Source organism: Colletotrichum higginsianum, chromosome 5 (genome assembly GCF_001672515.1).
Source record: "Colletotrichum higginsianum IMI 349063 chromosome 5, whole genome shotgun sequence".
NCBI lineage: Eukaryota > Fungi > Ascomycota > Sordariomycetes > Glomerellales > Glomerellaceae > Colletotrichum > Colletotrichum higginsianum.
Window position 1 is genome coordinate 441,988 of NC_030958.1, and position 27,442 is coordinate 469,429.

A 27,442-nucleotide genomic window follows, 5' to 3' on the forward strand; every position below is an offset into this window, starting at 1 on the left:
ACGAATGCGACGACTGGGAGAGGCTACCGGTTGGGTAGAGTGCGGGAAGAGGCGGTGTACGTTCTTCGGGGCGGTGGTTCGAGAGGCCTTTGGGGCCGGCATCAGGGACATGGGACGTGCGGACCACCTACCGCTCATCAATCTGTTTCTGTTATCCCTACCACGCTACCCGCCCGCATCTTTCCGGCCGTGTCTTTGTAGCCCTTTCATTAACGCCCCCATTTCTCTTTTCTATTAGTGGACTTCTAATGCAGATATCAAATTACTTTACCGCTTCTGTAGCCTTTGGGGTTGTCTCACCGTGACCCAGAGTGTGTGATGTGATTTCATTGCATGTGTGTAATGAGACGTGATTATATCGATTTACTATAAATGGAGGAGGCACTGCAGAATGGAACCCAAAAGACTATGAACCACCAAGTGACACTCAAGCTCCTCCTGTCTTATCAATACACCGAACTAGGCAGCATCGAAGCGAGTTCACATCGCAATAAGCCCATGTCAAACCAAACCGCTTGCCTGCCACGTCCATACTCCTTTGGCACCGTTGAAACAAGAACGACAGCAAGCAAATTAGTTGTTCTGTTGGCTGTTCAGGATGCGCAGAATAGCCAAGAACAGGTTGATGATGTCGAGGTACAGGCTGATGGCAGCGGCGATCTCCTCTTCGACGTGGTGGTGGCGCATGATGAGCTGGGTGTCGACGAGGATGTAGGCGCTGAAGATCAAGGCGGCGATGCCGCCGTAGACGAGCTCTCCGGTGGAGCTGTAGGGGAAGAACATGTACATGAAGCCGAAGAGGACGAGGCCCCACAGGGCGCCGCCGAGGTAGGGGATCCAGGAGGTGAAGTCGTACTTGGTCTGGCAGGCGAAAGCAGTGAGGAAAATGAAGATACCAGCGGTGAGGAAGACGGCGTTGAGGACGATGCCAGCCTTGTAGAAAGATACGATGACGGAGATGGAGTAGGCCTCCATGAGGGTAAAGCCAGAGAGGAAGAGGAGGTTCGTAGGGTAGGACTTGCGTTTCCAGAAGGTGAGGAGCATCATGACCACGGCGCCGATGAGCTGCGGGATAGTAGTTAGTTTGATTGTAATCGACGCAGTCCCAGGCGAGACTTGGGGCAAGGGAGACGTACGGATGCGAAGACCAAGCCCGGGTGGGCCTGGATCCAGTTCTTGTAGCCATCGCTGAAGAAGCTGAGGGCGGAGACGGCGCCGGTGACGAGAAGCTGGACGGTGAGGATGGCGTAGACCTTGCGGATGAACTGGTTGCGGATGTCGGTCGTAGCCTCTGCAACGGAGCCGCCGAACTGTTTTCAAGTGGTGTTAGTGAGGCTGGACTGGACGCCGACTACGTCTCGCGTCGCTGGAGAGTCGCTGGACAGGCAGGCACAATGTGGAAACGCACCTTGAAGTCATCCGGGAGGTCGTCCTCGCTGCTGCGCGGGGCGCCGCCGCCGAAGAGGCGATCCGTGTCGGAGGCGGCGGTGGGCTCGGCCTGGTAGGCGGGGGGCGCCTGGTAGCTCGAGGCTTCATCGGGGTCCTGGGTCGGCGCCGGGGCGTACTTTGCGTTCGAAGCCATCTCTCGTTTTTCTTGCTGTCGTTCGGCGTGGAGTTTGTGGGTTGAGCGACCTTCTTGGGGGGTCTTCTCTACGTCGGGTGCCGAGGCTCTTTTGTGTGTGAAAGGTCGGGAGATGGAATGTCGTCAAGGGGGTATATCAGGCGAAGGCTTCGGAAGGTGTTGGATGCCTATGGAGTTTTGAAGGAAGCGCCGGAGTGGGAGGTGGTGTCGTCAGGACGGGGGCGAGTGGGATCATGTGGGGTGGCGGGTGCTGCGAACGGTCACTGCTTTTTGCTTACATGACCAACAGCTTTTTGTGGCTGAGTCTGGGGTAGCATGTGGCGCAAGTGGGGTCATGTGATTGTAAAGGGGGCTTGCAGAATCCACGGGAGACATCCTTCAAGTTCCATTCTTCTTAGCGCATACACCTCTTAGGATGCTACATTATATGAGTAGCGAATCAGTATGCTCTTTAGCATATTAATACTGTAATGGGCGCAGAGCATCTGGCACCTCCCTGGATCCTTGGGTGCTGTTCCTGGATGGACTTGGCAGCAAGCGCAAACACTAACGACGGACACCAGGGTTATCCGTACTTTGTTGATCTGCCTTGAGTCGCCTCTCGGCTCTGGCGATGCTGGTTGAGTGGCCGCAGGCTTGGCAAACGCGTGGTCTGATGTCGGCAACTCTCTTCTGCAACAACATCGCTCGTTGTAAGTACATTGCGACTTGGGGGCAAGAAGCGGTCGAGTCTTTTGGTCGGTCGGCCGGCTGGTCGATTATTCCGACCAGCGTCGACGACACTCGACCAGATGGGATGAAACACTGAGTGTCGAGTTGACAAGTACCAAGTTTTCCCTTTTTCTTTTCTAGATTGCTGCACGGAACAAGTGGTGGACACGGCACGGAGGACGGGAAGACGGACGTGAGAGAGCAGGCGTGTTTCCTGAGAAGGGCAAGGGTCTGACCGTCGTCTGTTTTACGACGTCGCCTCGCATCACGGATACGCGGGCGTGAAATGTGCGTGAACATCATGTATCGTATGTGTGTGCGTGTGTACCTTTTTGTCTGTGGTACCGGATACCTACTCGGGCTTGGTGACCGTGTCGGCCGCATGCTGGCTGATGACGGAATCTTCAACGGACAGCGAGCGGTCAAGATCCGTCGGCCATGACAAAACGATGCAAGAGATCAGGGTGCATCGGACACGCGCGGAGTGCGGTCGTGACCCCCCCCCCCCCCCCCTCGATCGATGCGCAAGTATGTTTTCTCGAAGATGTACAAGCAGCCTTCTGACAGGAAGCAGCCACATGGCCGGCGAGCGGCGGCCTCGTTCTCGGTGCGAGCTTTTTTTACTCCGTACACAGCGAAAGCTGAGAGCTGCATGTCGCCATTGTAGGTAGCGTGTGATGGGGGGAGGGGGGTGCTAGGAGGCTGTGGGTGTGTGGGTGTAGCGGTACCTGACCCCCCCCCCTCGCCAGGTACGGGGCGGATTTCCTTGGCCCAGGCGTCGGGAGTCCAGGCGGTGTCAAGGACGCAGGAGACGTTTGTTGATGCTGCGTGCCTTTTTTTTTGTCATTGTTGGCCGCACAGATGAGAGGAAAATAGGGGTAGAGAGGGGGTCTGAGGGTAAAGGAAAATATGAGGACAGGAAGCCAGAAAGAAGCCTGCAGATCCAGTACACGATGGGACTTGGTCGGAGGGGAAGAGAGGGAGAGAGAGAAGGGGGAAAAAAGGACAATGGCAAGAGAGTGATGGCATGATTGACAGGGAGCGCCATATACACCAAACCGTCGATAAGAGGCTAGGGTGGGCAAATCACTTCATTTTAAAGATGGTGCAGGTTGCAAGATGAAGATTGTCGATGCCACCACACACACGCACACAATCTGAGTTGCATGCAGCTTTGCCAAATGGCTTGTTGGAGGCGAGCCACTGCGCACCTCTAGCAATCCAAACCCCAAAGACGACAGAGGCCAATTAATTCCACGGAAACGAGGAGAGGAGCGAACAAACTAGAGCAACCCAATTGGAGCAATGGCTCGACACTGTTGAAACTTGTTGAGGGCGGGAGGGGCCCGCTCCCTTCTTGTTCCCCCCTCTCTTCCCTCTCTCGCTTCTGTTTGTCACTCTCACCTTCACTCTCAACCTGACTCTCATTCTCACACTCACTGTCATAGCTATACCCTGTGCTGTCGGACTCTCAGCTTTCAGCACCTCAGCCTCGGAGATGGCTTCACCAAAGCACCTGCCACCTCATCCATGGGACATTTTGAACTAAGGATGCATGGGTTGTTGGCTCCCCGGGCCATCTTCTTTTCACAATTTAAAGCTCCGTCCAATTCCATCTGCAGCAAACTTGAACGGGATAAGGGGTCCCCCACCAACTATAACCACCACCACCACCACCACTTGGGCCCCCTTCCATGCTGCTACCGGAGTACGTACCGACCGCCTCGGACCAGGGCATGGAGAACCCTGAGGCTGTCATTGGCCCGACCCCTGTCCATCTTCCAAGTTCCGTCCTTGCCTCGAGTGGCCCTGCCCACATCCCTTTCCATGTCCAGCGTCCCTTTTTTCGTGCCCCTTCCATGTCCCGAGTCCTGGTGGGTGGCAGGCCAAATGTCTTTTTTCGTCGTCGTCCTGGGCGGCTCGCTCACCGCCTTTGATGGACCTTTGGGGTGTTTCGATCGGTATCCGTAATGCGCTACGATAGACGGACTGCGAGAGAGAGAGAGATAGAGAGAGAGAGAATGCTTGGTGCCCGTTGAAGGTCACCCACCCCTCCTCTTTCCTCTTCTTCGTCCCCTCTCTCTGCCTCCCCTAAATCAGCCCAGCGAAAGTGACTTGGCCATTCTCCGGTACACTCCCCAAATCATCTGTCCCCCTGGGGGACTGTGGACGCAAAGGAAAGAGTGAGTGAGTGGGGCGTGTCCTTTTTTTCCTATTTCTTTTTCAAGACGAGTGACTGGTACCTCGCTACGCTTTACGCGTTTATACGCTGCCAATTTCTGGTTCGATCCCAAAAGTTTTCTGTTAGGCAAAGCGTGTTCCCCCTAAGCTGTGGGACATTGAACTGTCCAAACAGGTATCTAGAAGTTCCCAAAGTCTACTACCCCCAGCCACTGTCGCTCTTCTTCCTGATCCGCTTCCACTTGCACTTCCTCATCCAAAGCAACTCTCTTCAAAGTCTTGACTCTTCCTCTCCCTCCGCCTCTCCACAAACCACCGCACATGCACAAGTAGTAGCACCATCTCTGAGTAGAAGAGACCTGGAAAGCGCCGCCTCAGCCCACACCACCACCACCACACCCGCATCCACATTCACATCCACACGGAGCGCATCTGCTGCACTCCTAATCCCAGCAATCCCAGCACCTTCTGGAGCAACAGAGCAGATCCTGACCCAGGCCTTGGCTTACCTCTGGGTACCTTGGGCGCCACCAAAACTGTATACGGTACCGCACAATCCCTGTACCGTCCGGACCTGTCCATCCTGCTGTTGTTGTCCATTCTGTGCGACGTTGCCCTTCCACTTCCACTTCAATCCTCTCCATCTTCAACCTCCCTAAATCCGCATAGGACGTTCGTTTCTCCCCCCCCCCCCCTCTCCTCCCCTCCTCTCCCCTCGACTACGAACCCACGAGCGCCCGTGACGACCTCTCGCGCTCTGCGGAATTATCAAGAGACCCGTGTCTGCGTCCTCCGCACCCTCCCGCTCGACCACGCCTAGATAGCGAGCGTCTTTCGTTATCGCGCTCCGTACCCGAGGTTGTGGACTAGACTGACACCCGGCGAACACCAACGTCCTGAACCACGACGCAGCCGTCGCCAAGCATCGCGGCCTCCCTCCCGACCTCAATTGCGAGTCGCCGCTCTCTTCCGTCTTTGCATTGAGTTCCAATTGGAGCTCCGTCGCCCGCCATGAGCGACACCGCCAGCAACGAGGCCTCGTCGCCAACATTCGAGAAGCCCGTGAGGACCAGCTCCTCCGGCCCCCAGATCCAGCGGAATGCCAGCACCAAGCAGCTAAAGCTGATGAACGGCCCCCTCTACCAGCAAGGCCACAACAACGTCAACGTTGTGCTTATCCGAAGAGTCAGGAGGACAGACGACAGCGCCTGGAAGATGCTGAGCCGCTGGATGGTTGAGAACCAAGTCGGTACGTTGTCTTGTGTACTGCCTCTTTCTCAACCTGCTCCCCTCTACCCCACACTCGTCTTCTTCAAGCCACACCGGGAGCTCTCCTGTGTGACACGGCAGCAGCCATCACAGAGAGACAGTTACCCACGCTTTGTTTAATCTTGGATCTAGCTAACATGTCACGTCGACAGGCCTCTCTTTCAACCTCCTGGCCCTCCTCTTTCTCGCCCACTTCTTCATCCCAAAGGCGCAGCCTCACACGGTCAAGTTCTTCACTCTGTCCTACTACAACCAAGAAACTGGCCTGTATGGCGCCGGCCTCGGTGACTCGAGTCTCCTCGCCTTCTGCATCGTCCTCTTCACCGGCCTGCGCGCCGCCACCATGGAATACGTGCTGGCACCCTTGGCCAAGGGTTGGGGCATCAAGAAGCGCAAGGACCTCACCCGCTTCAGCGAGCAGGCCTGGCTGCTGATTTACTACATGGTTTTCTGGCCCCTGGGCATGGTAAGTCCTCATGGGAGTTCTCGAGAGCCTTTTGGTGTTGATCGCTGACGGAACGGGCCATTCAGTACATCTACAAGTCGTCTCCCTACTGGCTGAACCTCCGCGAGCTGTGGACGAACTGGCCCCAGCGTGAGCTTTCCGGCCTGACCAAGTTCTACATCCTCGCGCAGTGGGCTTTCTGGCTGCAGCAGATTCTTGTCATCAACATTGAGGAGCGTCGCAAGGACCACTGGCAGATGTTCACCCACCACATCATCACCTGCACCCTGATCTCCGCCTGCTACAGCTATCACCAGACCCGCGTCGGAAACCTCATTCTTGTTCTCATGGATGTTGTTGATCTCTTCTTCCCTGTATGTTACAGTCTTCCACATTTCATTCTGCATCCGCTAACCGCACACAGCTCGCCAAGTGCCTCAAGTACGTCGGGCTGAACACTCTCTGCGACTTCATGTTCGGCGCCTTTGTCCTGTCGTGGTTGGTGGCCCGCCACGTCTTCTACCTGATGGTGTGCTGGTCCATCCACACCCACATCCCCGAGGAGATCCCCGACTCGTGCTACACCGGCCAACACCCCAACCTGGACGGACCGCTGCCCATCCCCGAAGGCAAGAGCTGGATGCTGGAGCCTTTCTACAAGACGGACGGCATCGTATGCTGGAACTCCACCATCCGCTGGTCCTTCCTCTCCGCTCTTCTTGTTCTGCAGGTCATTACCATTGGATGGTTCTTTATGATTCTGCGTGTTGTCATGAAGGTCCTTCGCGGCGGAAACGCCGAGGACACCCGCAGTGACGATGAGGGCGAGGGCGAGGAGGAGGAAGACTACGTCTACGAGGAGGCGCAGGCTCTGGAGGAGGAGGTTGGCGTTGAGGACATCGACCTCAAGAGCTGGGAGCGGAGAACGGGCATAAAGAGGCAGGCAAGCTCCTCGGGCGTCAGTCTGCCGGGCCACAGCGATCGCAAAGAGCTGCTTGGTAGAATCGGCTGCGAGAAGCAGGTCGACTAAATCTGAGGACTGGAAGCCGCCCCAACGATACAACGATTCCAATCCGGGCGGGTGGTGGTCCGGTGTATACAACGAGCTGATGTATAGGGGAACGGGAGAGGAGTTAACAGAAATGGTCCACATGGTCGGGAAAGACTGCGGCGCCACATTTTCACGTACTTTGCTAGAGCATAGTGCACGCCTGGATGGCGGGCACACACAGGCATAGATGACATTTGACTTTTTGCGTTTGCGAGAAGAAGAGAACCCGTGGGGTTAAGAAGAAGAAAAGACGAGGTCGAGAAAAAGGGTGACATCTCACGTCTCCGTAGGGATTTTGCCGAGTTGGACTTGGTCTAAGAAATGAATGAAAAGAATTTTTGAGTTGATGATGGAAATCCTAATGTGCTTGCTCAGTGTGTAGTCCCGAATCGACTTCTCGAGGGCGGCTCTTGTATGATGATCTGTTGCGGCCGAGCTCTTCGATAGTCAAGGAATACAGACATTGAGTTTCATTTGACAGGAGGGGGCTGAGAAAGAGAATTGCCATGTCTTCCTGCTCTCTGCCTCGATATTTGTTGTGGTGAGCTGAAATTGATGTTGGGGTTGTTGCTGTAGTCGCTGGGTGCGCGTCGTCACCATGCCCGAGGGCATGTTGGCCGCTTTCGACTTTCATATCATCATTCTCCAGGATGTCGACGAGGGTAATGCATTCGCCGCCCTTGATGATGACATGTTCGAGAACGCCATCGCCGACATCCAGGCTGGCCGGGCCAGGCCGAGTAACACGACATCAGTACCCCGGGTTTGTTGGCCCTGGGGTTGGGCAATCTGAAATGCCTGTCTTTGGCATTGAACGTATTTATGGGCGAACAGTGTTGGTCTCAAGGGGAAGGGAGTAATCGTGATGTTGAACGGCCCGAAAGTGCAGCTGTTCGCAGCTGTGTTGGCCCGGGTTTGTCGTGGGCTGTACCATCTTTGCTCTTCATTGAACACCTACCCCAAGGGAAGTGGAAATTAGCCCGCAGGTACACTTTCGGTTTGAGGCCAGACGATAGGTGACCTTCCAATCAGTGCCAACGAGGGTGTTGAGTCTTCACAGAGTCAACCCCGCAGTATGCCTTAACGAAGCGGCTCTTCGGTATGCTGTCCAGGTGTTGCCAAGCATCGGAACCATGCTTCCAGGGATCATGCCGTTTACCGGCGCCTTATTGGTGTCATAGTAGTCGTTGACGCTGGTCGTCAAGTCAGAGGCCTCAACGTCCGCGGCGAAGTCGGCAGGCTCCTTTTCGGACGATGATTTAGTCATTGAGACAAGACCAGAGTTGGATTTGGCGATGTTACTGGCTATGGTGGCGGCTGCGTCGCGCAGAGTAATTATGGCCTGGTACTGCACCTCAACAGGGCGGTTTCTGATCTTCTCCAGCATGATGTCGTAGACCTGGTAAGAAAGGATATTAGCATAGAGTGCAAGTTGGATGTAAAGGACCTACTCCTAAGAGGATATCGTTGATCCAAGGCTCTTCGGCCACAGAGATAACTTGGCTCATGTCGACGATAGCGGTGCAATGCTGCTGATCGGAAAGGAAAGCTAAGAAGCAGCTTTCAGTTGTGGTGAGTTATGGTCAGGTGGCTAAGACGTCCGAGATTATCGTGGAGTTTTGAAATAGGTGAAGATGTTGTTCGACGCGTACTTCGCGTCTGGTTGTGAAGAAGGAAGGATTCTTTTTCTGCAAGAAGGTTTAAAAGGTGGGCGGTAAAATTGGAATTAGTCCTTCGCGATGAGGACGGCCGCGGAGGGTATAGTTGTATACGAGATCTTTCTGGAGGTCTTTGACGAAGCCGGCGAACATCCCCTTTCGCCTTGAACTCCATGATGGCGAATGCTCGAGTACTGAGGGCCCGGTTCCGCAGCGCTTACAGTTGGGATCCGTACCCGGCCGGCCATCTTGAGGCCGTAAGCGATGTCCGGCCGAACGTTGAGCTGCACTCTTTTGTTGGTCTTTGGATCCGCGTAGAAGGCCCCGTTGGCCTCGGCTTGATGACTTCCACGATGGTCATTCTCGGGTAGTCGTCTCGAACCATGCTGAGTAGTTGGCACCTCAAGGAGTCGTTAGGTCGCTATTTAATGGCCAGGGCCCGTTGAATAATGACCGGGTTCTGGATCAGAGCTTCTAGGACCTTTGAGTCTTGGCCTGTTTGGTGGCTCTGTTGCTGCTGCTAACATCGCCAGCGCCCTTGTGGACGCAACGGGCACCATGAGACTGGAATACGCACTCAGCGCAGGCACCGTCTCTATACGACGCAATGCGGGTACAGTAATGGAAGCGAGGGTCGAGGACGGTGGCGCACTTGTTGCCCGCACGAGCGAACCGCCTGTCCACGGCTCTGGATGAGGACGGCGCGGAAACAGTCCTTGCGACGTATGATGGAAGCAACCATCTGGAGGACGGTCTTATCGGACGACATGCGGATCTGGATGACGGTGGACGGAAGACTAATGACCCGGACCTCCTCATCCTGAATAGGAGGCCTGTAGAAACACACACCGATAAGGAAAGGGCATGTACGTTGACGGCCAGAGACATGAAGAAACGACGGTTGTTGTCATTGGTCGGAAGGTGAAGCCATGGAACACCTCCCTCGACGGCAACGCGTACGTAAACGCCGTTTCTTGCTATTCTGGAAGACAATGTTGACGGCGTTCCTTATTCTCGAACGACATCTGCCTGAGAAAAGGGGAGCAGCTTGCAAGTGCGTTGCTCCGAATAACTGAAAAAGCCTGAAGACCGGTAGAAACCCTGGCGCTCCGAGAGGTCCTAAGCCAGGGGAAGTGGCACGCGGTTGGAAGAACTTCGGCGGCTTTGGCCGAGGACTGGCCCCTTTGGGCTGGCCTGGTCGAGAGGCAAGGAGGTCTTGTTCCCCACACGGTATTGATAGTGGCCGTCGTGAGGTTGTCCTCGTTCACCAGCGTAGGCGGCTCCGAAAGGGGTGGCCAGCGATCGTGGTCGGACATGCGGAGTTCGGGAACCTCCTTAAGGTGCACCATGCTGAGGACGGGCAGTTCCGCCTGGGGCCGGGTTAATCCCGAGCCACCGAAAGGCGTGGGTTCGATCCCGACAGTTACGGAGGGGATCTCTGTGGTGTCGAACGGTCCGAGGACGTAGCCATTCGCGGCCGTGTTGGTTCGGGTTGTCTGAAGTGGTTGTTGCTTGACGCGTACTTCTGGTGTCTGGATGTAAGGGGCGAATGTTGGAATAACACTGACGCCCATCTTGTAGTTAGGAAGGACAGTCACAGATATTCAATCTTTAGTTCACCCAATGTTTTTTTATAAAAAATCCGATACCACGCCAGACAACCACTCATGACCGCACGAGCCTTGTTCTTCTTCTCGCGGCGAGTGCGGTTTCTCGTAAGGGGCACGATAAAACCGGTCATAAAAGGCGACCCCTCGTGTGAAAGGAAGGCCTCCGCGGTGGTGTCCGTGGCAAAGCGTGTGTGCCGGGCTCAATGGTAGCTTGTTGTCTGCGGCGACTACGCTAAACAGAGACGAATGTTACTGGCAGCTGAGCCGCTTGACCAAGTTACACGGCCCATAGGATAACTCCCAGCCGCCAGTCTCGTTCTCTTCCTGTTTTCGATAATCACAGGTTGGGAGGGGGATCGATAAATCAATCCCCAACCTATGGTTAATAATACCACCACCTCCTATTCCTCACCGCGATTCGCCTCCCCCCCACGTAGCGGGGAGTTTCTGGAAGCTTTCATCGGAATGATTTTCTAGGGTTGTTGTGGTGGCTTGCCCGGCCAGCAACGTGCCATCGCCAACTGACCTGAAAATGTTCAAGGCAGTCTTCGAGGGTCGATGTGTACTGGTGGTTCCAGTCCTAGGGATTCCTCTGTACGCGGCAGCTTGAACTGGCTCTTCCCTCAATCTCAGGTCTTTGCCAGGCTGCTTCGTCGTCCGTGGCCGGAGTAGAGAACGGCGAAGGTCCCAGAATGCATTGGGTCATTTTTCGCAAACCTGGATCGAAGAAACCTGATTAAAACCGACCGTTGGAGTGAAACGCAAAAGGACCAGGCCAACTCCTAGCATCAGTTTGCCTCTATACCACACCCTCAGCAGAGCTTCGGGGGCATGTGAGCTCGTCACGTAAACGAACTACCGCTGTCGGTCAACCACAACCCCCCAACATCTCGACTTTTGTAGGCGGGCTGGTCACCTCGCCTTGCGAGGTCCTTCTGACCTTCGGATCCTTTCTGCTGGTATTGTGAAGGGCCCGGTGTTCCAAATCGGACATCAGACCGACCTTGTTCTGATCTTGCTCCTGTATATTGTGCGAATTTTCAAGCAGCTTCTCGTCGGTCTTTCGTGGATTGCTACATCTGGGCCAGTGCACTGGGGCAATGACGGAAGACGAGAGCTTCTGAAGGCCATCGAGTGTGGGAAACAGCCCACACTTGCCCTCTCTCGTTATACCTTACTGCCTAAGGTAGTTGGCAGTTGCTGGGAAACTGTTGCTTCTGGGAGACCCTATGGTTTACTCCCGCAACTCCTCTCACGAGCTTCTCATCTGGAAGTACGCTTCCATCCCCTGATGCAGTTTGGTGATGTATTCCAACTCTCAACCCGCAACAAAGACACCAAAATTGACGCACTGCTCGTCGATAGAGTCTGATGCTATCTTCCCCTAAGTATAGGTACAGTGGGGGGAGTTCTACCCCAAAGCATCTAGGGGGTGCCAACGCGGATGTCCACCCTAGCGTCGCCTGCTGAGAAGAATACCATGGCCCACCTGCGCTTCGCGAGGCATGTTTCGCAGGTAGCCTGCCAAGGCGGAGAAGGGCCGGGCAAAGAGTCCGACATTTGGGGCCCGGCGACGCCGTGAACAAAGCAAGTTCAGGCCGGGTTCTGGAATTCTTCCTGCTGGTATCACCATCCTGGCTGTGGCTGCCAGAAGCTCTCTTTTCTGAGCCAGTGGGATTGACAAGTCCACGACACTTCATAAAATGGCCCTTGTAGTTATTGCGAGCGTCGTCTTCGTCGCCAGCCAGGGCGAGAGCTGGCCGGTGTAATACTAAAGACCGGCCACGGTGGTGTTCCTCTTGTTCGGCTCCGCCAGCAGGTGGCGCTTGTGCTCGCGGAGAGCGTCTTGCATCCGGGCCGTTGGCGTCACGTCCGGCTGCGGAAGGGGGTCGTAGATGACAAGGTCCTTTCCGAATAGTCGGGCATTCCAGCTCCACCGCCTGGCCCTCGGAGCTGTTGGAGGCTGGCGGCCGGCCGGGTTCCCCGCCGTCCGCCGTAACAGCCGCCGTTTCCCAGTGGTTCCAGGCCCTGCCTGTGACTGGGCCGTTCCGGGCGCCTATCCTTCCTTCCGTAAAGGTCTCGAAGGTGCCGGCGCGGATGGTGAAGCCGCTCTTGTGCAGATTGTGCAAGAAGCAGCTTCAGAAGGCTCTACAAGGAAGCCTGGCTAGCTCCCTGTACGCGCCGGGCAGGGCCTCAAAGCTAGCGATGGCGTCCCTGACCTCCGTGGTATCACGCCGGCTGACGAACTTGGGGCTGAACCAGGCTTGTTGGTTCACCAGCCGTCAGCCCTCCTATTCACCGGTGTCCTCCCGGGCGTTCCGCCGCTGTAGTTGGTCAGCGACGGCCTATTACTCCCGGTCCTGGGCGAGCCGGGCCCGGCGAAGCTCCGCGCTGTCATGCTAGGCGTGCCCCCCCACGTCAGACCGATATTGCTCTAGTCTCCTGTACAATACGTAAACTGTTGACACAGATTGCAGGCTTGTGAATAGTGGCACGAGTCGATCGACTGAAGTTGCTGATATTCGGGTGGGTAGCTTCGTCAAGGTTATGGCCTTGGCAGGCCCGGCCGCCCCTCTGACGGCCTTAACTCCAGAGGTCGTGGGTTCGAGTAGAACATGAACTTTCATAGTGACCATTTGTTGGTCTGATCGTTCGATATGTATGATTATATCCGGCTGTCGGGGCAACAACAGCATTTGAAAGCTTTTCAAGGTTGTTGGCTCGAGTTCCTCCCTGACGGACGACGCAATACTAATTTGGCGCAATTCCGGGGGCCGGGTGGTTTCTACCGATCCCCTCGGACTCCTTTGCGATCTTGCTTTTGACTGTGCCCCCAGGCCTCCGTAGACCGGTCAGGCTCTGCGATTTTGATCGTTTGCCGTCGGGCTGCATTACTTCCAATAGCGTACGGCAAGTCGGATGACGCCAGAGCCGGCCACGGGCCGGTGGGGTGGAGACACACGGCCCCGAGCCCGGGGGAGGGACGCACGAACGGCCGTCCGGGCTCCGCCGTCCGTTTTCGCCATTCGTCTTGCCATGTCCCCCTGAGAGTGATGTGTCATTGGATTCGCAAGAGAAAACTGTTCCTGTTGGCTCAAAGGTGTACGATATATCGTGTTTTCTGGTGATAACTTCACTTTTCGATTGGTGTAGTGCAACTATGGAGAAGGGAGGTTAACTGGCAAGGGTGCCCTGCGGTGCCCCTGTAAGTGGGTGGGTGGCCCATAGTGGGCCACCCTCCCTTAACTCCGAAATACCCGTTTGGCAGGGCCGATTCCTGCAAACCAACAGTTCCGAGCAATCGTGATCGTCATCTGCTCGAAACCGCTTCTTCTGGAAGATGTTCAGGTCACCGATTTGGCGTTGCGAGACTGGTCGTCTCCTTCCGTACACGGCATGACACTGTTTTTGGGGGCAGAGAGTCGGAAGGGGGTTTTAGATAGGCTAGGGCCAGGAGTGTTATCGTTCTCGGGAGGGTCTGCTGAGTCCAGAGCTTCGACCTCTTCTCGGGCAGTTCGTCTCCTGGCGGCGTCTTCGTCTCCTGGCGGCGTCTTCGTCTCCGTCGTCGCCGCTGTCAATGATGCAGAAGATATCGACGTAAGTGTATTGTCTCTAGTGGCTCGCCATGCTCTCTTGCGGCCTGATTTACCATCTGGCCGGTTCGCATGGTGTTGAGCCACATATGAGAGTATCGAACGTCCATTGCCCTTGCGTTCACAGCCATCTGGCGCCTGGCCGCCGAAACGACATGGTTGGTGCAATTGCCAGATTTTGGCGGCGGTAGCGATTGTGAATGCTGAGACCCTCACGCCTAGAGGTACGCTAGCGAGAGAGGCAGGGTAACCGCAGTCCAGTCGTTGGTGTGTCACTGTAAGGGCTTCCGGGTCGCTTTTTTCGAGGCGTTTTCGGAACATCTCGTGCCTCTCGTCGACGGCCAAGTGTCCCCCGTCTACCTGGGCCGAGCGTGTACGGGCCGGTGATGTTCTAGGGGGTCCCGGAGCCGGAGGGGGACCACCGATACAGTATGGCCGGGAGTGTCATCCTTGATGAAGTGACGGTTCAGCAGCGAGGTTGTATTAGGTGTAAATGAGTAGCCTCTCCACTGGTGTTAAGGTACGTAAAGGTTTCCACTCGTCAAGTTGATTGTTGAGAATGTGGCGGACGTTCTCTCTCGCAGGCCGACCTGACGATAGAATCTGTGTTGGCACAGGTTTGTTGGGCTGTGGATAGTGGCACGGTTCAATCGATCGGTTTGGTGTTGGTATCTGGTTGGGTTGCTTGACTAAGGCTATGGCCTTGGAAATCCTGCCCTTCGGAGCAGGCAAGGAATTTTCCCATTCCCGTTCTGTCTTCCAAGATGATTCCATGGATTGTTCTCGTATAAAGTACACAAAAATAAGGCCTGGGGTGCCATGATGGGGCTTTGATTGAAATAGAGCTTAGGCAGCTGGGGCACGTATAATAGTAGGTAGGGCAGTTCGTCACTGTGAACTTGGACATCTAAACTCCTGTTGTCTCATGCCCTTGGCTGCATATGGATCCTAGGCAATGCTGCGAGATGCGGAAATACCGCCTGCTTTATGACCTTCATTGGACCAATCGATGGCAGATTTTCTTAGACATCTGTGAGTTCTGGGGCTTGGAAGTGAAGTAGAAGGGGATCAGAGACTCTAACTAGAACCTCTGGCCCTCTATTTATCATTTTGCTCCGTTGTGTGGCTCAGAGTTGATACCTTAAACACACGATATTCCCCTCTTTGTTCTAGACCATCTCGTTTGTTTTGCATGGATGTTTGGTTTTTCCTTCGTTAGCACATCCTTTGTTAGCACAAACACGCAAGGTTTTGCAATTCTCTCTATTTTCTCTGACGTGAGTTATACTGCTTGCTGACTGGAAAACAAGTTTGCTGCTGTAGCCATTGCTTGTGCGCTGTTTATAATGAAACAACATTCCTTAACGACACAAACAGGTTCATTCCCAAGTCTCCTGTGTACGCCGATTGATGCTAAAAGCCATCCTCGCAGAAAACCCAGTTTCCACCTGACGAAAAGACTGCATCCTAGCTTTAATTGACCACCATTGACATTTCTCGTCACGTCCCTTCTTCCTTCATCTTGTATTACAAACAATCCATCGGGTCGCTTCATATCGCCCTGCCTATCGAAGCCAACGTCGACAAAAACAAAACCTTGGAAGCTCTCAGCCAGTCTTTGCACAAGCAGTACAATACCCGTTTCGCTTTTACTACTGACAACTTTGGCTACCCTGGCCCCTACATGGCTATGATTCGGCAGATTCTCGAGAGCGGTGGCGTGCCGCCCGCCAGTACGCCACCACCGTTCAGCATGGGTCTCATTGACGAGTGATTCACTGATCAAGAGACCAGCAACTTTTGGGCCAGCTCCATGATAACGACTGGCTTCTGTCTCACTTATTTCTTTCTTCCATACACTCCTAACACGTGTAGGTTAACAGTTCTGCTTGTCCCAGCCGCTGCTGTGCCTTCCAGTCCAGCAGCGGCGCAGCCCATTCGCTCTCTGCCAAGAAGGCTGTCATCTTCTGTCCAAGAGTTACTAGAAAAAAAGATAAAAATAACAATTTTACGCATAATAGATGGGCGTCAGGCAATCTCCGCCACGTAGGAAGCTATGCAATAAGGTTAAGCAACTCCGCGAAGCCATGTAATAAGGTTAGGCAACTCCGCATATGAGAAGCTATGTCATAACAACAGGCAATCTCTGCACACCTAAAGCGATGTAACAACCCGGGTACTCTTACAAGTTAACTATAATGAACCTTGCAATTGGGTGTACTGTAAAGACAAAGACCAGCCGTTTCAGGGCTAACAGCATGTTTAATTTATTGATAGCTCTTTACTCCAGACGAAGAAGGGCACAGGTGATCTATGAAGGATGCAGTTTGTCAGCATAATCATCAGTGATGACAGTAAAATAGAGCAGATATTGACATCCAGCGACTGAGAAATAAAGTATAAAAGCCTCGGTCAATTGTCTGCATCCTTCAGGTCTTGATATTCGCAACCGCTCCAGACGCTCACTTATACACTCATTCTCAACACTGTCAACTACAGTCTCTCCTTACGCTACGAGTCATTCTTTCACACGATGAAGTTTTTGATCATCTCTTCCGCCTTGGCGGTCGCTTCTGGCGTCTTTGCTGCCCCGAGCATCCAGCCTGCCGACCTTGTCGCACGTGGCAACTGTCCCACGAGACAAGACTGCCTCTGCAGAGCGTGAGTCCAATCTACCTAGCATCCCCCTGTGGCAACACTTGCAGTGTGCTTTGAACTGAAACGAATCCTACGCAACATGCGATTCAACGTGGGCGTTGAGCCCCCTAACTATCCTGTGACCGTCGCGAAGGAAATCTCTGGCGAGGACTCTGGCCTGACGACCTCTGACTGGATTGGCTATGACGGTGTGCGCAGTGAGGCCACCTGCAGGGTAACTGTAGACCGCGTGTGTGGTGACTGCTCCTCGTGGAAGATTGTTACAGATCACTGTCGGTATGGCCTGGGGACTTTCAATTGCGGGAAGGCTTACTGAGGTGCTACTGTAAATTAGCTATACTGGTCAACTCTCACGCTGGCATTGTTTGCTAGCTTCTCTGTTGAGCGCGATTTGCGTTTTTTTTGTATTTTAGGTTGCAGTAGGGTTCCCTTGAGTCACCTCATTCCAAGATCCTCACCCTGTTCTTCATTCGGATGAGAAAGTACTGTGTTTGGACCGCGTCAAATCTGTTTCTTGTCTAAACAACTTTGGAGAAGCACCACATGCACTGAGCCCAGGTCGCCGACGTTTGGTGCTCCCCGGTCTTACATTCAGAAGAAAACCATGCAAGAACCCTGCTAAGCAACATGTGTATGCAGAGAGCCGTACAATCGTAGTAGAACTATAGCGCAGAAGCTGCATCGGCCGTATGAAAGACAGGCGTTTGGAGCTGGTGCCGAGAGGATTAATTGGTTTGTTTCATGCAGCAGAAGCAACTGCTTTGCTACGGACACCCCTTGAGTTGCCGGAAGCAAGGAAACTAGAAATGTACGACCTGAAATGAGGAATGAGTGCCAATTTCTACGCCCCCGTTTTGGAGGTTTGTGTAATCACGGAATTACCTGTCTAGAAGAGGTGGTCCTTGCGATCGTAACGATGTTGTGGGCTTGAATGCTGCAACTGACATTCACATCCTCCACGGATCACTGCAACAAGTTGACAACACGTAGCTGAGAGAAGCATAAGATTCTGCGTCCTGTTTGATACATTCGCAATCAGGACGACAGTTGTTTGTTGGGAACGGAACAACAGACGACTGTTAGTCTCGCCCGCAGGCCGCAGCCCATCTACTCGTTCAGAAAGGTTGAATCGTCATGCACAACAACGCTGCGGCCAGATAATTGTTTGCAGTCTACCGCATTATGGCTTGTTCATCTGCATCTCAGCAGTTTCTGAACACCCCGTGTCGCCCCAGATGCCCATGTCATATGGTGCTTGGTCGTTAAAGCCTATCATCATCGCGGGCCATGCTGCCTGCGCTGTCATACACAGGCAAGACGATAGCGCCAAGCCAATCATGCACGATCAAAACCCCAGGGTTCCCCTCCTAAGGCCTCGATGAGGTTACTGCCACGGGTATGCCGTGTCCTCTCGTGGAGCAGCTGTATTATCTAGTTGCGTCTGGCTGGGCTTCAGCTCTTTCTGCAGTCACCGGGGGCCTCATTCTCCCTCAGCATTTGTCGAAGAAGATACGGCCTTCTGATGCCTATATATGCTGGCAGAGACCCGAGATGTTCAATGGAACAAATCTTCTTGACGACAGTCCTCCAGCTTTGAAGTCACCCCGCCGCTACCTACGTCAGCACTCACTAATTCTCTCCTCACTCAGAAACAATATTTCATCTTGACAGGAAAAAAAATGAGACTCCCAATTACACCCGCCATGATCATCCTCTCCTCCTTCATGGATCCTTCTGATCCCGAGATTGAAGCGGCCCCCACGAGGGGACTCACGGTCAACCTCTTCAACGACGGGTCCTGCACCGGCGGCAAGCTCCCTGGCTGGTACGTCAAGGGCATCTGCTACTCGACTCAGGGGAACCGCGGGATGACCATCGAGAACACCAGACACCATCCGTGCTATCGTGAGTTCAAAGGGGCCTCCGGAAGGGTAAGACCATGGTTAGCTAACTAACTGTGTTTACAGTCACGGTCTACAAGGGCGACGGTTGCTCCTCGGACGATACCGCCGACCTGAACACGAAGCAGTGCTGGGAGATTGGCAACCGCGGGTCGTTCAAGATCACTTGTTCTTCGTGAGAGTTCCGCGTTGTTTGGAGACAAGGTAGCCATATGCTTTCTAGAGGATATCATGGTGGGAAACCCTCGCATTATGTGGAGGTACCGTGTGCTGGGTAAACACTTTCATGACGTTGACAATACCACTGAAGACTGCATAAATGTTTGGAGGTTAAAGCGATATGAGCGGGGGGGAATTTAAGGAAATAGGGAGTCCACTCCGCGACCAATCTTACAAACGAAGAGCCCTTCAAAGTCTCTCAGTTGTCTCACCAGAGACTCCTCCACGTGGTGGTTTTGACATTGCGCATGAGTTGGAGTTGACTATCAAATAAATGCTGTGATTGCAAAGACAGAATTCTTGATTACGGGCAGTAATGTACATCTAATATCTCCCATGCCCCAAATATTAATAAAAATGAAAGGTTTGGAACATGCAGATCGAACGCTGTTGTTATATTACAGCTGAAACGACATGGAATGATGCAACCCAGTCAGTCAACTTGTATTATTGGAACCAATGTAACGTCTCATGGGTGAGGCTTTGCATCTCTTACAAAAAGACACTTCTCCAGAGAAACAGTTCAACTGACACGAGAGGTTGTCCCTAGGCTGTCAAACGCCCGAGTCCACCAAAGCCATTTCGCCGCCGAAAGTCTGAAAAGGTCTTGAGTACCCTCTGCCCATTCAAAACAGGCCAACACCTCCAACTGGTCGTTCAAAGTATGTCTTTGACTTGGCCGCTAGGTTTCCGCCAGACTGACACGCATCAGCTACTCTCACCTAGACCACCCCGGAAACCTACGATGCGTCCAGACCGAAAGAAGCAATGAGGACTTTCGGTTCATTCGGCCTCCTGTTCCTGCAAACCGCCAACATGGTCGCCGTGCTCTGCACCTGCCTCTCCTCCACCGAAAACGGCGTGTGGCACAACATAGAGGCCGGGAAAAGGTGTTGCACTGGGAACGGGGACAAGCTCGAAGGAGACCTCTGTAATGTTGCGAGTCTCGATGCGTTTCAGAGCTGCTGCTCCACTCGGACGGTCTCTGCGATTGTGACTTCGTCGGGCTTCGACTGCTCATCGTGAGCAGTCTCGTAATTTGATCATTGACCTGGCAAGCCTGGATAAACAAGCCCGGAAGAAAATGGGGCAATGGTCCGTAGTCACCATGTCTTGGGCTGGGCCAGAATACCAAGTTCAGTCACAACTCACACGGGGGAATACAAGATGGCCTTGGCCTTATTAGTCCCTGACTCGTGGTAGTTAACTGCTATGAACCCCCTTGATTGAGAGGAATACAAGAATGAGAAATAACCTGCAGCGACGCTACTACGTCCAACCTTCCCGCCAACTCGATACTGCTTCTCTCTGCATCTGCAACAATGATATAGGATCGACCACCCCGAAAGGCAGGCCTAAGAGCGCGATGGCGTGGACATGACAGTCGACGCTTTCCACTATACGAGGCTCGTGGATGACGCCAAGGTCCAGTCTAGTACGCTTATGAGCCACTTTGACCCAAGCGTCGACCACCTCATCCTCCAGTCCGAGGTCCCATGTGCCACGCCAACCGATGGAGGTGCGACCAGACTCTACACGATAGGAGAACTTGCAGGCCGTCCCCCGGATGCCGTTCCACAACACCATCGTGTGCAATCTCGGCATGGAAAGCGCAGCCGCTGCGGCGCTCCGCAAGAGCTCCGTGACGTCCTCGTGGCTGGCTGCGGATGTGAGCATCCTCGACGTGAGAACCAGCGACGTCAGGCCTTCCCAGACCCAGTCTGGCTGACACGACTGGAAGAAGTCCCTGGCCTCGACGATGAACGTGGCAGAAAGGGTTTCGAGGCCGAGGCTTCGTTCCGCTAGAGCAGCGCCCACCGCGGGCGAAGCGGCTCGTATCGAGTCAGGTCCGAGGTCATAGGGCAAGAAGCCCTCCCGAATCAATGCGATGTATCTTTCATTGGTCTCTTCAAACAGGGATAGGTGCTTAAGTGACTGTGGCAAGTGTGACTCGATGAGCTTCTCGTACTCTATAGCGCAAAGGGGTTTAGTGGGATACTCCGTCGGGCGTGCGGCGTCAATGAAGCACCTCATAATCGCGCTCTGCCGTGGCCAACTTACCATGATCATAGTGATAGGTTGGTACCCTCTTGTAACATTGCCATGGCTCATAGACCAGCGATCGAAGCCGAGGGAGCCTGTCAAAGAGATACCCCAAAGTCCGGGGCGAGAACTGTCGTCGGCACTGTCGGCGGATCGCGAACCGTGTCACGGCCTTGACCCTGGGAAGTTCCTCGCTGAAATTCAGGTCAATCTCTGAGAATATGCGTAAGATGGCCGACGCGTCGGGGGCGAAGACCTGACGACTATTGACCCAACCGTGCTTGATGTCGTGTTGTAAGTATTCGGTAAGGTTGTCGCTCAGAGGGGAATAACGAACCAGACGATCGTCGGGCTCGAAGTCCTCGTCCTCGCCGTGGCCGCCAAAGTAGAGGTTCTTGAAGTAGTGTTCCTTGTCGCTGGGGGACTGCGCGCTCAGCTCGAGCGTCAACCCGGCCCCTTCCGCCGAGGGCCACTGGGACAGGATGTGGAAGAGTTTCCGGACTGCCGATCTGATGACGGCGTTGTTTGCGCACCACCACGAATAGCTCTCGGTGAGGTGACAGTTCCGACAGGTGTAGGGCCGGAGCTCGATGTTCAGCCAGACGTGCCTGACGAGCCTGGACCGCTGGGGGCTGATCATGCTTTCCATGTCGTCCAGGCACGAGACCCGCAGCTTGAGCCGTCGAAAGGTATCCTTCTCCAGCACGGCCTGCCACTCCTTGCACACCGAAGCGTGGGCGGCCCAGCCGCGTGGGAGTTGCGTAAGGGCTTCCAGGATCATCAGGCGGAGCTCCGGGGGGAGGGTACCCCAAGCCGGCACTCGCATCGTCGGACTTTGTTTCGGTTTCATGCTCTCGAGGATGGGATTCGGGGGAAGTAGCATGGTCGTCGTCGATGTTTGACGCCGGGAATCAAAGATGAGCAAAGAAAACCGAAACAAGCTCGGAAACAACGAATTTCTTTCCTTCTGCTGCTGGACAGACAGTGGAATCGGAAAGCTTGTCATTGAGAAGAATCCATTCTTTGTATCGGAGTTGACTTGTATAAACTTTGTCGTTCCTTTGGCTCTTCCAAACTTCATGTAGAGTGGGTCGTAGCATCCAGAACTTTGATCGTGATGCCACAGATAAGATGTCTAGACCGCACACTGCCTGCCTCAGATTTCAATCTCGGGGTGGAAAGTCACAAACAAATCAGTAAAAACAAGAGTGTTGAAAAAATCTCTCTTCTAGGTGGCGATAGAAAGAAAGGAGCACTAGCAAGCGGCCGTACCAATCTCCACTTTTACGGATACGGAACGGCGACCGAAAGCAAGGTGGCCGGCCCCACCCCGGCGTGCGGGCGGCTTATACCTACATGGGTTTGTAGAAGTATAGAAGTACCTCGGGAGCTTAGTTCTCGTAGGTATAAGTTTAAGTCTAGCTATTAGCTACACATTATATTACATCGCGGCCTTCTTTCTAGTCAGCCCAGAGCCCTTCACCAGGTCCCCTTTCAAACCTCCATTCTGACACTTGTGACACAGGAATCGAGCCTGCGCTTTTCGTGACGGATGTGCTAACACGTCTCTGATGCTGAGACTGTAGCCCTGCTGCCGGTATTGCAGGGATAGCAACAACGCTGTAACAGTGTCACCCCCACATGCAAAAAGAGACGCCTTATCCTCCTTTATTTCCAGGCCAACTGCTCTCCATGCTTCCAGGGCCACAAGGCGTACTTCTTCAGGAGCCTCGTCTAAAGGGTCCTGGCTCGCGCAAGGCGACGTGGTGGAAGAGACCGCCGGCACCGGTCTCTCCTGAACTGGGCTTGGGGAACCGGTACGTGCCTTGGACGTCCATGGACTGATGTCGGTCGGTTTGCTTTCCAACAACTCCCTGACCTCGTCAGCAAACCCTTGTACTTTTTTTTCATCGAAAGCAGCACTCGAGAAGTTGAACATGACTATGAGTTCCCCATCAACTGGACGCGCAATCGTCCATAGGGCGGACGAGCTCGACGGGGGACTGGCGGCCGGCGGCATGACCCGAGCCGTGGCCGAGTCTCCCAGGTCGAACTCCTCGTTTCCTACAGCTCTGGGGCTCTGGAAGTTGACCACGGACCCAAAAAGACTGTTCAAAGGCCAATCGGTGCAGTCTTTTTGAATCGTCCGGTAACCGAGGTAGGCAAACGGGGCGGCGGCAAGGGACTGCTCCTGCAGCCGGGTAGCCACCGAGACGAAAGTCATGCTCGAGTCGAACCGAGCCCTCACGGGGTTGGTGTTCATGCACGGCCCAAGGACGGTTTCCTGGTCCATGTCGACCGACGGGCTGTAGCGGTTGGCGAGGATTTCGGCAAAGACGACATCCTGCGTGCCGGCCTCGCGGCCCATCACCAAGGCCCAGGCGGCCGCGAAGAGGTTCGCGGTCGTCACGCCGGGCACCTCGAGCGACCGGAGAGGGACCTGGAGCGTGACCTGCCTGATCGTCCCGGGAGCCTGCCGCGGCGGCACCAGGTACGTCAGGCGAGAACCCTGCAGCGCCTCTCTCCAGAACCGCTTCGCTCGTGAGTGATCCAGCCGGGCGAGCCGGCCGGCCCATTCGAGAAACGACGTTCCGTCAGAGAGCTTCCGCCCGGCATACGCAGCCGCGACGTCTTTCCACACCAGGTCCAGGGATACGGCGTCGTACAGGGCGTGGTGGATCTCGAGGCGGAGGCGGTAGCAGCAGCAGTGTTGGCTGTCGGAGGCGACGTAGAACCGTGTCAGGATATCGTCGTGCTGACGATTCGACCCGTCTTCACAGTCTGGCTGGATCTGCGAGTCGGCCGGGCGCTTCAGAACAACCTGATAAAGCTTAGGTCCCCTCTGAACGAAAACCGTCCGCAGGATCCCGTGGTGCTGCAGGACTTGTCGGCACGCGTGCTCGATCCGGGTTCTGTCCACGCCTCGCTCGAACACCAGGCCGGTCTTCAATACCAACGCATGGGGGTCCAACTCTCCCAGCGCGACCATGGACGCCTGCGCGTCTGTTGCCTCGGCAACGGCTTCGATATCGGTACTGGCAAACCCTTCAACCCGAACATCTTGGACCGCAGGCGTGTCATCGGGTTGAAGAGGGCCGGCGGCTGGCCTGGGCAACTCCGTGACGGCCTCACAGTGATCCGTCGTCGCAGCGAGGTTGGAGCTTTGGACCAGGGCCTGTAGAGGCACAACAAGACCGCGTTTGCGGAGAAGATTGGCTGCTCGCATGGCGGCGATACTGTCTCCCCCGAGGGCCAGGAAGTTGCTTTCACGTCCGATTTCCTGCTCGGGTATATCCAACACGGAAGCCCAGACCGAACGCAACAGCTTCTCGCGGTCAGACGCTGGTGCCGTCAACACGTCGGCGGCGGACGCAGGCTGGAAGGCAGCTCGTGCCGCCTCCATGTCTTGCGACTGGACCCAGGTGATGACTGATGTGCGATCGAGTTTCCCCGACGTCGTCAAGGGCATGCCTTGCACTACCAAGCAGGCCTCGGGCACCATGTACGAGGGGAGGAGGGCGGCCACGTCGTCCCTGATATCCCTAAGCCGCCGGGGGAGATCATAGCCCGTAGGCATGGAGACCTGCCTCAGAGGATGTTCTCCTGTGCCGCCCTCGAGTTCTGTCTCTGTATCGTCCAGAGACAGCACAGCAGTGAGAGTGCTGCCACTATCACGCCATGGCTGGACGCAGGCGATGGCCTCGCGAACGCCCGCCGAGCGGACGAGTGCCCGTTCCACTTCTCCGAGCTCGAACCGCTGGCCTCGAATCTTGACTTGCCCGTCTCGTCTTCCAGTAAATGTCATGCTTCCGTCTGCGTTGTACCGTGCCGTATCGCCGGTGCAATAAAAGCGACGGGCCCTGTCACAACGTGGCTGATCTGGAGGAAGCCATGAGGGTCGGGAGACAAAGGAAGCCGTCGTGAGGGCCTCATCATCAAGATACCCCCGAGCGACGCCGGGCCCTTGGACGATGATCTCGCCTATCGTGCCTATTTAAAAAGAGAAAAAGTCAGCAGTCAAACGTTCTTTGTGACTCCATCGCCCCGGTAGTGATTAGAATAGGACCTCTTTGCTAACCGATAGGGGCCAGTTGTGTCGGGTCTTGTAGCGACACAATCCACACGGCACAGTCCACGGGCTTGCCAACACTCTCGAGAAAGGGCGAATGTGTGGTCAGTTCCGTCAGAGTACAGCGCCCGGAGACCTCGCAGGGTCCGTACTCGTTGATGAAGCGGCGTGAAGGGCTGCTGCTCCAGTTGCGCACCGCGGAGAGGTCTACGGGCTCGCCACACGACACGACCGTCCTCACAGTGGCCACCTCGGGCGCATGCGCGTCGAGCGTCCGGAGGACGGTGGGCGTCAGGATGACCCATTCGACGGCCTTGTCGTGGATGAAGGATTCGAGGTCGGCCCGCTGGGCCTCGGAGGGCATGCACACGCAACCGCCCCAGAGCAGCGTGCCAAAGACCTCGAGGGTATGCGTGTCCCACACGAAGGAGGAGAACTGGAGCACGCGACAGCCGCCGCTCGCTTCCCAGCCCACCCGCCTGCCGTAGTGGGTGAGCGTGGAAGCCAGGTTTCGATGCTCGAGGACGACGCCTTTGGGGTTCCCGGTGCTCCCGCTGGTGAAGAGGATGTACGCAGCGTTCGCCGGTGAAGGTTCTTCTTCCTGTGGGAGGAGCAAGGATGTATGACTGGGGAGAGCCCCGAGCGACTCCGCGCTGACGGTGAAGTGTTCGACCGCGGGTGTTGGTATGTAGTCCACGACGATAGCCTCCGTGTGTTTCGACGTTAAAACCAAACAGGCATGGCATCTCGTGATGATGTCCTGTATTCGCCGGCGTGGATGAGACGGATCCATCGGGACGCAGACGCCTCCAGCCTTCATCACACCCAGGAATGACACGATGGACCACATCGTCTTCCCAAACAGCAGAGGGACCTTCTTCTCCGGACCGACTCCTCGAAGACGGAGGTGATGAGCCAGCCTGTCAGACATGTCGTCCAGCTCGGCGTACGTCAGCGTTCCATCCGGGGCGACCACGGCCGGGGCCGACGATTGCTGCCGGGCCCGAGCCTTGAAGAGGTTGTGCAGACACTCGTCCGAGGAGTCCGGCACGTTTCGGTTCCAATCCAGGATTTCCGACAAATCTCCCGGGTTCAGCGGCGAGAACTGTCTGATCGTCGTGGTCTCCCTCGGCACTCTCAACAGCCACGAGAGCGTGAAGACAAACTGCCGGAATATCCTCCGCATCTGGCTCGCGGGCAACGTTACCGGGTCAAAGTCGGCCTCGAAGACGACCCTGTTGTTGGCGTGGAGGAGGCAGTTCAAGGATAGGGCGAACTGCGCGTCGACCTCGAAGGCTTCCTCCATCCGAAGTACGGCCGAATCGGCGGCGAGGGGGCGGGCTTGGGGGATAATGTTGAGCTGGGTCTGGAAGCCGGCGGCGACCTGGGCGTCGCGGCTGACCCGGCGGATGTTGCCCAGCCCGTACTGCAGCGCCGGGTGGTTGAGCAGCCGCCTCCTTGCGGCCATCCTTTCCTTTAGAAGTGCCTGGACGGTTGAAGACGGGTCTACGAAGACCTGAACGGGAACGACGGCGGCTGTGGGGCCTATCGTGGACTTGAAGGACGGTGTCCGGCCCGAGAACACCAGCCCGTATGCGACGGCGCGGGCGTTGGTGTACACACTCGCCGTCAGCGCCCAGGCGACCTCGATGTATGCCGGAAGCTGGGCGAGCGGAACACTGGAAGGCAACGACAAGTCCTTGCGTTGTCTCTGAAAGGGCTCGGAAAAGGGGGTTGTGGATGTTCTCGCCGCCCTCGGCGTGGGAAAAACGGCGCTCTCACCCTTGAAGGAGTCGGCCCAGAAGGCCCGCGCTTCGTGTTCCTCGATGCCGCGGCAGAACGCGACGAATTCCTTGAAATGCACGTGCGGTTCGGGGTCCTGGCCGTGATAGATACGAGCGAGATCGGAGAGCACGAGGACTGTGGATGTTTCGTCCCGGATGGCGTGGTGCGTGGTGAGAACCAGTTTCCCACCACCACCACCACCACCACCACCGACAAAGGCGCTATGGAGCAGAGGAGTGCCCAGTCCCATCGAACGATTCTTCTGCCCCTCCAGAAGCTCGCCGAGTGGCAGAGAGGAATAGATTACCTCGTGCCGCTCTCGCAGGACGACTTGCAGAAGCCCCCGGCGGCTGGTGTCGACGATCCTGGTACGGAGGATCGGGTTCAGGGACACCAGCTCGCCCAACGCAGAAGCCAGGCGCTCCAAGTCAACCGACGGGGCGACGGAGAAGACGGCAGAGTGCTTGTAACGGTTGGGATGCATCATGGATTCGGTCATGGTCCCCGTTTGGAGGGCGGTGCACTCGCAGACGTCCTCGATGGCGTGTACGGGGACGGAGCACCCCTCGGCGATCTCCTCCAAGGTCTCCGGGTCAACCCGCGCCGTGAACATGTTTTGAGAGCCGTCTGTCACTTGAGGTATACTTGTAGCAGTTCGTGCAAAGAA

General features: G+C 55.4%; 11 protein-coding genes across 11 annotated transcripts; 4 read left to right on the top strand and 7 right to left on the bottom strand.

Annotated features, from left to right (window-relative positions):
* Positions 1-573: 573 nt before the first annotated feature.
* CH63R_07072 (Bax inhibitor family protein) lies at positions 574-1,582 on the bottom strand (the record flags this gene model as incomplete). Its single annotated transcript, XM_018302047.1, has 3 exons — positions 574-1,065; positions 1,137-1,310; positions 1,409-1,582. 3 exons carry the CDS (start codon positions 1,580-1,582, stop codon positions 574-576), a joined length of 840 nt encoding a protein of 279 aa, XP_018156825.1.
* Positions 1,583-5,485: 3,903 nt separating this feature from the next.
* CH63R_07073 (TLC domain-containing protein) lies at positions 5,486-7,218 on the top strand (the record flags this gene model as incomplete). Its single annotated transcript, XM_018302048.1, has 4 exons — positions 5,486-5,723; positions 5,896-6,209; positions 6,275-6,562; positions 6,613-7,218. 4 exons carry the CDS (start codon positions 5,486-5,488, stop codon positions 7,216-7,218), a joined length of 1,446 nt encoding a protein of 481 aa, XP_018156826.1.
* Positions 7,219-7,837: 619 nt separating this feature from the next.
* CH63R_07074 (uncharacterized protein) lies at positions 7,838-8,032 on the top strand (the record flags this gene model as incomplete). The annotated part of the gene is made up of 1 exon (XM_018302049.1): positions 7,838-8,032. One exon carries the CDS (start codon positions 7,838-7,840, stop codon positions 8,030-8,032), a length of 195 nt encoding a protein of 64 aa, XP_018156827.1.
* A 261-nt stretch (positions 8,033-8,293) lies between these two features.
* Positions 8,294-8,747, bottom strand: CH63R_07075 (uncharacterized protein; the record flags this gene model as incomplete). Its single annotated transcript, XM_018302050.1, has 2 exons — positions 8,294-8,638; positions 8,691-8,747. The coding sequence occupies 2 exons, from the start codon at positions 8,745-8,747 to the stop codon at positions 8,294-8,296; spliced, it is 402 nt and encodes a 133-aa protein (XP_018156828.1).
* Positions 8,748-9,073: 326 nt separating this feature from the next.
* On the top strand, positions 9,074-9,268 carry CH63R_07076 (uncharacterized protein; the record flags this gene model as incomplete). Its single annotated transcript, XM_018302051.1, has 1 exon — positions 9,074-9,268. One exon carries the CDS (start codon positions 9,074-9,076, stop codon positions 9,266-9,268), a length of 195 nt encoding a protein of 64 aa, XP_018156829.1.
* Positions 9,269-10,016: 748 nt separating this feature from the next.
* On the bottom strand, positions 10,017-10,471 carry CH63R_07077 (uncharacterized protein; the record flags this gene model as incomplete). Its single annotated transcript, XM_018302052.1, has 2 exons — positions 10,017-10,091; positions 10,127-10,471. 2 exons carry the CDS (start codon positions 10,469-10,471, stop codon positions 10,017-10,019), a joined length of 420 nt encoding a protein of 139 aa, XP_018156830.1.
* An 878-nt stretch (positions 10,472-11,349) lies between these two features.
* On the bottom strand, positions 11,350-13,134 carry CH63R_07078 (uncharacterized protein; the record flags this gene model as incomplete). The annotated part of the gene is made up of 3 exons (XM_018302053.1): positions 11,350-11,528; positions 11,997-12,618; positions 13,003-13,134. The coding sequence occupies 3 exons, from the start codon at positions 13,132-13,134 to the stop codon at positions 11,350-11,352; spliced, it is 933 nt and encodes a 310-aa protein (XP_018156831.1).
* A 717-nt stretch (positions 13,135-13,851) lies between these two features.
* Positions 13,852-14,421, bottom strand: CH63R_07079 (uncharacterized protein; the record flags this gene model as incomplete). Its single annotated transcript, XM_018302054.1, has 1 exon — positions 13,852-14,421. The coding sequence occupies one exon, from the start codon at positions 14,419-14,421 to the stop codon at positions 13,852-13,854; it is 570 nt and encodes a 189-aa protein (XP_018156832.1).
* A 4,040-nt stretch (positions 14,422-18,461) lies between these two features.
* On the top strand, positions 18,462-18,838 carry CH63R_07080 (uncharacterized protein; the record flags this gene model as incomplete). Its single annotated transcript, XM_018302055.1, has 2 exons — positions 18,462-18,663; positions 18,726-18,838. 2 exons carry the CDS (start codon positions 18,462-18,464, stop codon positions 18,836-18,838), a joined length of 315 nt encoding a protein of 104 aa, XP_018156833.1.
* A 1,309-nt stretch (positions 18,839-20,147) lies between these two features.
* On the bottom strand, positions 20,148-21,804 carry CH63R_07081 (Oxoglutarate iron-dependent oxygenase; the record flags this gene model as incomplete). Its single annotated transcript, XM_018302056.1, has 2 exons — positions 20,148-20,848; positions 20,940-21,804. 2 exons carry the CDS (start codon positions 21,802-21,804, stop codon positions 20,148-20,150), a joined length of 1,566 nt encoding a protein of 521 aa, XP_018156834.1.
* An 838-nt stretch (positions 21,805-22,642) lies between these two features.
* On the bottom strand, positions 22,643-26,458 carry CH63R_07082 (Polyketide synthase; the record flags this gene model as incomplete). Its single annotated transcript, XM_018302057.1, has 3 exons — positions 22,643-22,795; positions 22,990-24,911; positions 25,000-26,458. The coding sequence occupies 3 exons, from the start codon at positions 26,456-26,458 to the stop codon at positions 22,643-22,645; spliced, it is 3,534 nt and encodes a 1,177-aa protein (XP_018156835.1).
* Positions 26,459-27,442: the final 984 nt, after the last annotated feature.